A 7,921-nucleotide genomic window follows, 5' to 3' on the forward strand; every position below is an offset into this window, starting at 1 on the left:
GAAAATCCTATTGAAGGACATTGTCCGCTATGGGGGGTCTTCTTGGCAGAGTGTTGCCGTTTCACTGGCAGCTGCTGCCTCTCCATCTGCAGGATGAGGGCTGACCTTCGACGGAGTTGCGCTGCTTTGATCGGTGACGAGGGACTGGATGTTCTGGAGCAGCGCCTTGATCTCTGGACTCTTCTGCTTCAGATAAGACTGAAGCGACTCAGCCACTGACGCTGTTTTCTTTCTGACATGTTTCGTCTACAAAAAGCAAAAAAATAAATAAATAAAAAATGCAAAAGCAGAAGGGGTGATTTAGGTCTGAAACTGGGGTCACGCAATGACTTACGTTCACACTAGCCACTTTGTGGACCTCCACGCTGTGTTTATTGGAGTTGAAAAGGATGCTGATATCTTCCTGGGATTTGATGTGGACTTTAAGGAAAGGGCTTAGGGTGAGGTGCATGGGCTGGCAGGGGGGAGCATGAACATGTTGCTCATTCTCCTGCCACTTCCAGTGTTTCTTCAGATCTCCCGTCTCACTGAACAACGTACCTCCTCTTGAAGTAAGATTAACCCTAGCGTAGAAAGGGAATCACTTGAAAGATTTTAGTCATTCATGGAGGCAGATTTTTCTGCAAATAAAATAGAAAATCTTACCAAATGTTGCCATTCTCATGAAAGCAGGTCTGCTCTCTGCTGGTAAAAAGCGCCTTAATCGGTGGCTCATCGATTTCATTCTCCAGAACCACCACACAAGACGAGTTGGTTGAATGCGATGTTGCCACGAGGATGGCAAGTCTTCCCGATGGATAGCTTTCCAGCATGATTAAGGAGACAACGTTCTACTCGTATCAAAGCGATAATTTATCATCAGGCCTCACGTGAGAGGATACCACACATGTCCAGTTCCATCTTGAAAGACCAAAATGAATATTTTGCCATTTTTGTAGCGTCTGACAAGCGGCAACTCCTGTTGATGCAAAGAGGGAATTTTCACTTATTCTTAATTTGTCCATATTTATACAGCTGTGTGACAAACCAAAGTTTAAATTAATGTTCAGTTGGAGATGCATAGAACAGGAGCAGTAAGAGATCTTATTTGAGTGCATTATAAAATCCTGTTAACAAGTACACATCTACTTATAACCCCACCAGTACCACAAATTGTTTGTACTCCTAACAATCTCTTTAAGGTAAATGCAAATGACACATTTCTTAATTTTGTACTCTACGTTTAGATTGATCAGAATGTCTAACTACTAATCCATCTCGCATGGCAGCCTATATGCTTGTTCCTACAAAGCACTGCCTATTTCACAAAGCTTGCCGTTTCCACCCAACCCTGACAGAGCAACCCTCCCCCCCACTCAGCTCCCGCAGACTAGCGGCAGCAGCAATTAGCAAACACCTGGTGGAACTGTTAGTCTGCTGACCTTATCATATGAAGTACTACTCAGCGCAATGCCCTTAAGAATGGTTGTTAAAGAGAACCATTATTGTGATGACGTGTTGAAGACAGAGTAAAAAAGAGCAGGAGCTTCTTAAAGAGACAAACCCAATTTCAAGGCGTGAAACTACAAAGTCAAATTTCTTGTAAGTCATCTTTGCTACATGCAGCATTTTTATAACTGAAGGTTGTTTATAAGTGTTTCAAGCAACCTATTGTTGTTGTTTCAAGCAACCTTCAAGTGCTGCTGCACAGCCAAGTGTATATACAATACCACCAAGTACCTAGAAAATGCATAATACCATCCCTTCAAGGTTTGTTAGTGTGAGATTGTGCTAGTGCTACAACAGATAAATTCACCTGAAGGTTTTTTACACATTTTTACTGCGATTTGAACATTTAACATGTGACGTCACCTTTAGTCTCTCCTTCCTCACATTGAAAGAGAAGATGCTGTTGTAGCTTATTTCTGTTTCATCCTCCAATGTCACCATTTCTGTGGTGAACCAATCGTAATCCGAAAAATCACTTGAGGTGTCATAAACTTCTACTTGTCCTGTAATGTTAAAGATTTCACAACACAGATGAATTAAAGGAAATGATGGTAAAACCTTAATTTGCTTGCAATATGATCCAGAGTATGTGCAACCTGCTTCATTTGAATCCTCTTTTGACTGCAGCTCATGCTCCTGGGGGGTGTGTACTGACCTTTGATCTTCCTCTTTTTCTGACTCTCCATCTGACTCTCCCTTGAAAAAAAAACAACAAAATCTCACCAAGAACTTAGGATCTAGTTTCTAGTGCAAATATCTTGGTACTCTTGAAATAATACAAAATTAACTTACAGGTCACTTTTAAGCAAGGCATAAGAGCTTGTGTGAAGTTGATCATTTCTTAATATTGATGAAAGAGTAGTAGCTCAACTGGCAATTTTTTTCACTTGGAATTGGTATTTTATTCAATATTAAGCGATTATTTACTTAAAACAATTTCGTGTTTCTTGGTGAAAAGTTACTTGTAAGTTAATTTAGTCTTACTCTTAAGTGTACTAAGATATTTGCGCTTGAAATTACACCAAAAATACGCGCTGAGATTTTGTGATTTTTGCAGTGGAGTTTCATGAGGCATTTTTGCTGCAGAAAAACTAATAATAAAAAATTATATAAATATTCTAAATTCTGTTTTCATGCAAAACGTCAGTCAAGGCTGGCCAAAGGCACAAGCAGATTTTGTGGTTGGTTAGGGTCCACTCTTGGCTTTGAGGCCAGTAGGAACTTACATTTAGCTCAAGTTCAGGAGAGGTTCATACATTCACCAGTAGTGCATAAATTAGATGTCTGAATAAAATCTATGTATAATTTCATTTGATTTTTTATTATAATGCAACATGGAGCATTTGTTTGATTCTGATTAAGCGTCACCCTCTAGCAACATCCTAAGTTATGCTGTTTATGGTTTTAAAATCTACCTGGTAGTTTGTGTTAAAATATTGTTGAAATGTTTTGATCAATTTGGTATTAAACTGCTAGATTTTCACATTTCTGTCAAACTAAAAAGTGGCAGGACAGGGTGAAGTGGAATGCTCTGTGATGAAGTGCCTCATTTACATTTAAAGAGACCAAAACGAGTTGGAGTTGAACTTTATATAGACCACAACTGAATGATTTAAATGTAATGAAGGATTTAAAAGCATGATGTGTCCACTTGATATGAACTAATGTGACTGACAACAAAAAGATTTGTCATCCAATAAATTAACTCTTCAAAATTCTTGTTTTCCAGGTTCAAATTTCAAGATTTCTTTTCTTCAGCGTTTTTAATTATTTTTTTTATTCTGAAAATTTAATTACAGAATATTAGCACAGTAGTTTGTTCCGCACTGTAAAGTTCACAGATAATGATGTCGAAAGTTTGTGTTTCCACAATTTAATCTTATTTAATACATTATATTGATACAAACTTGTCTTATTGTTGTGTTTTACAAATAGTGTCTGTTCAGTTTTAAGAATAATCTTACTAGTTTGGTTAAATGTGTATAAATAGCCAGTCTACGCGGGACCCCTTTTCCATCTTTTGAATGCAGTTTCATCTGTAACTTTATTCTGATTTATTCCGGTCGGCATTTAATACTCATCCTAGAATACCTGAACTCTGGAGTTCTAAATGTGCCAAGTCATGAATAAAATAAAATATAAATACTCAAATAGCTGTCTGGGTTCTGGACTCTGAAGCTGTTACTGGGCTCAGTGTGACCTAAATACTGAAACTGGGCACATTGACAGTCTCAGCAGTATTAATGAAAAGGATTTTTTTTTTTCTTAAAAATTTTATCTGACATACCATTTCAGCTTAAAGTAGAGCTGAGGGTGAAAGGAATGTTGTTAATTTAACCCACATTTGTTCCTAAAATAGACTGTGAGACAGAAACTTTAACAAAGCAAAGGCAACTTCTCTCCTTTTAACTACGACAGTGTAAATAATTTAATGTGAAGTTCAAATTTTACTTTTGTAAAGGTGAAATCGGAGCAAATGCAGGAGATCTTTAAAGTCTGCCTGGTCTGTTGACTTTTAAAACATTTCAGATTGGAGCAAGTAATTGACTAACTGACATTCCCATCCCTTGGAGCTGCAAGCACGGACAAAATGCTAAGAGGTTTGAAATAGCAGGTCTGGGATTTTTAGAGATTCTACTCATTTCTTACAATAATATATATTCTGCTGTATATATGACAGTTTTATTTCATCTGTCTGAATGGATAAAAAGTCAGGTGTTGTTGATTTTAATACTGTTGACTGTGTTTCCCCTTTGTTTTAAAAATCAGTTCAGTTCCAAGTTGCACACACCGACAGGAGCTTTTGTTCCTTTTAACATGAGTGAGCCTCCATGTCAACAGTGGCCTGAGCTGCACTGTCTCACCTCTTTTAGCTCAGCACTGTAGGCTATAAGAACACTGGTCACTGGAGGGTTTTTTTTTAACTGCTGGCTGTTCTCTGAGCAAAAATACCTCCGTACTAGCATGGTGTTAATTCAGCATACATATTACCACAAGACACAAAATGTTTTGCTCCACTTTCAGCTTGACAAATGGTGCAAAGCTAGCCTCTGCCATGTCCTTCCTACTCTACTCCGCTTGATTCAAATCTCGCTTCACAGCTCTGTCTACAAGTGTAAGATTTTTTTAAAGTGTGACTCAAAGAATACAATTTGTGTACTTGTAATTAAGAATTTGAAGGACTGTAGCTATTGTTTTGTATTTGTGAAAGACTGAAAAAAAATCTACAATTACAAAACTACAGGCTTTTTCTTTCTGACTTCAAACTAAAAGTCGCAAGACACAAATACTTTTGCATCAAAAATACCTCCGTACTACACAAAGTAGCACATATCTGTGAAATGGAAGATAAATGAGTAGTGATTTTAGTTGCTTTTTTGCAAATTAAATCTGACATGTGTGACATATTCAGTCCGTCTGAATCAATATTTTGTAAAATAACTACCTTTCTCTGACATTTGTTCTATCAGCTTATCAAAAGGCTAACAATTTTGGAGATGGCATCAGGCAGCATAAGTTGGATTGAATTTTATTTTATTTAAAGAGGGTCAAATAGAAATGAAAGATGATTTTCAGAAATTGGTTCAAAGGAAAAAAAACAAAAGTAATTTTCTTTCTCCTTTGCAATTTTCCCACAACTTGGTTTTGATGATATACATACAAAATAAAACACTCATTTTTTTTATTGTAATATCCCAAAATGTGAAAAAGTTAACAGCTATAAATACTTTTACATGGAACTGTGTTACTATGCAATTGCAAATCAAATATAAAAAATCTAATTCAGTTTCTTACTGTTCTTTTGAAGATGAATAAGTGATGAAAGGCCTAATTTGTCACAAAACAAATCTGAGTTAATTGCCTGTTCCACAAATGGATTCATATTTAAACCATAAAAGGAAAATGAGGAGTTTATAAGTGACATTTTCTTCTATACCTTGTCAAGATTAGTTAAGGTCTCTACTGTTCCTTCTTGGCAGGCTGTAGGAGAGTGGGGAGTTCCCTTGCTGTGCAAATCCAACATTTCATTATCTGGGGATATCTTCAACTCACTCTGAAGTGAAAGGAAAAAACAAAGACTCTTCATAATTTATTAAATTCTTTGAGGCCTTTAACTCGTGCTTCATGAATAAATCAGAACCGTGAAACTGCTTGTCTCTGGATACCATGTCATATCAGCTTTCAAAACATAAAACTTACAATGTGACAAGGCTGTGAAAACTCAAGTTCACTTTTACTTTGGCAAAAGAAGGAAATGTCTCTAAACAATACCAAACTATTTCAGATAGGGCAATTATGCCAAGGTTTTTTTTTTCTATTGGCTCTCTACAAAGTATTATTTACTTGTTAGATTAATGAGTCAGTGTCAGAAAAACCCTCTCCGGCTCAGGATGTCCAAGCAAATCTTTGACTCTGTCAGTGACATTCGCAGGGAGACATATTTTACAAATCTGAATACCTCATCGTCAGCTCTCTGCTCTGAACTGTCATAATCTTCTTTCTTCTTAGGCAAAGCATATTTTGGCACAAAGCCTGCAGACAGAAAAAAATACTTAGCATCTTTAAAAATGTACATTTATTTACCAAATAAGATTTCTTAAACAAAGAATTAAAGGAAAACTTACCGGGGTCTCCATATCTGCTGCTTGTTTGTGTGGCAACGTTGATTCTGGTGACAGTCCTCCCATCATATGTGAGGATTGTGAGAATGTCTGATGAGGTTTCCCTGGAACCAGTTCTTAGTTATCACATTTTTTTCAGTCCAACAACGTTCAAAGCATAACTCAAGCCTGTCTCAATGCAGTTGTTTATTCTGTAGTTTCAGTCAAAGTTAGTAAATTCACTTGGGGATAAAACAGATTTAAAATTGAAGACAAATATTTATATACACTATTTAAAATGATCCTTAGTCATTTTTTTTTTTTTTTACTTTTTGACATCAAATCATCAAATTTTGTCGGTATCACCAAAATTATTTATATTTGTTAAAAGACAAACAAATATCAACATAGATCAACATAGATATATATATAGATATATATATCTACATGTATCTATACTGTATATATACAGGTCAGATGATGTTGTCATGGCTTTCCAAACTTCTAATAAGTTAACTTACATCATTTTATGTAATTGAAGGCACACCTTTAGAGACACCTCAAACACACTGCTTCCTTTTCTTAACATCATGGATATAAGACAAAATGCATGGGAAACACCAAATCATACACTATCACAATTTTTGGTCCATCCATGGGAACAATTTCCTGATGACTGAAGGTGCCATATCCACCTTTTCACACAAGTATCAAAACCTGGGAATGTCTAGCCATCTTCCAATTCAGGGCGGAGGCTGGATGTGTGTCTGGGTGATAAACATATTTATGCAAAACATCCATATTAAGCAAAAGCTAGCGTCGATCAAACACCATCAAAAGTAATTGTTTTGTAGTAGCTATCACGAAGTCCTCATCTTAATCTTAAAGAAATTGTTTGGCCAGCACTGAAAAAAGTGAGTGGGAATGACGTCCTGCATACCTGACTCTGTTAAAGACAAGATAACTGAGCCTAAATTTCAGCAAGTTATTTAAGAGGCTTAAAGTTATTCAGAAATGTTTGATACAGCATATGGTACAGTTTAAAATGAAATTTTACTAAACATTAGGTCAATTTATGTAAACTTCTAAATGTGAAGAGGTTTTAAAAACTTCCAAAATATTCCAGGCTTTAGAAAGCCTATTGTTATCCTAACTCATGCCAAATAGGAAAAGTTTAGCCTAATTTAATGTGAGAGGGAGCAAAATATGGTTATGGTGTCTCTTTAAAGAGTGTATGTGAATATCTGTTTTAGCGACTCATATGCAATAGCTAATACAACATGCAACTCTTGCTTCATTAAATAAATAAATCAATTTAAATTAAGCCTCGTCAAATGTCGTCTGACCTGCTAGAGTTTGGCTCCATATTTGCTCTCGTGCAGTAACTCTAGATTTGGGTCAGTTCTCTCCAGACGTCTCCAGGATTTGTTTTTTTCTCCATCTCAGTTGATTTGCCTGGCGAGCCGGGTGTTTGCATCATGTCTGTGATAGTCTTGACTCATTGTGAAGCAGGGGTGAGCAGAGAAACCACAAAAAGTTGCATCAGGCACAATACGGTCAAATAAAAACAGCCTGTTTTGCCCCCTGGTGTAACTTAGCAACCAGAGAACAATAACGGAGCTGCATGAGGGTGTGTGTGTGTGTTTGTGTGTGTGTGTAGCAGACACAAAGAGAAATACACACAAAGGTTCCTTAAAGTAGACTTCTTTTACCTGAAATCTCATCATCCCGTTGTGGATTACCTTTGCACCAGTGGTGCACTGAAGCTTAATGTAGGTAAATAAACATTTGGAATAAAATTATTATATATTCAGTTCTTTGAAGGATTTACA

At 36.4% G+C, this 7,921-nt stretch overlaps 1 protein-coding gene across 1 annotated transcript; it reads right to left on the bottom strand.

Moving 5' to 3' along the window:
- Nucleotides 1–27: 27 nt before the first annotated feature.
- Nucleotides 28–7,921, bottom strand: LOC116722837 (glutamate-rich protein 6). The gene is made up of 10 exons (XM_032567173.1): nt 7,436–7,921; nt 6,114–6,214; nt 5,948–6,021; nt 5,426–5,542; nt 2,085–2,184; nt 1,852–1,991; nt 882–958; nt 646–801; nt 335–563; nt 28–246 (listed from the first exon to the last, which is right to left on the bottom strand). Exons 1-10 carry the CDS (start codon nt 7,453–7,455, stop codon nt 28–30), a joined length of 1,233 nt encoding a protein of 410 aa, XP_032423064.1. The 5' UTR covers nt 7,456–7,921.

This window comes from Xiphophorus hellerii, chromosome 7, assembly GCF_003331165.1.
Source record: "Xiphophorus hellerii strain 12219 chromosome 7, Xiphophorus_hellerii-4.1, whole genome shotgun sequence".
Classification (NCBI taxonomy): Eukaryota; Metazoa; Chordata; class Actinopteri; order Cyprinodontiformes; family Poeciliidae; genus Xiphophorus; species Xiphophorus hellerii.

Excerpts from the sequence above, each read along its gene's own strand:
- LOC116722837 (XM_032567173.1), bottom strand. The coding sequence starts at position 7,455 with ATGGAGCCAAACTCTAGCAG. Across the intron at positions 6,215-7,435 it reads ATGGAGCCAAACTCTAGCAG|GGAAACCTCATCAGACATTC; the intron begins GTCAGACGACAT and ends AACTGGTTCCAG. Across the intron at positions 802-881 it reads GATGGAACTGGACATGTGTG|CTATCCATCGGGAAGACTTG; the intron begins GTATCCTCTCAC and ends CATGCTGGAAAG.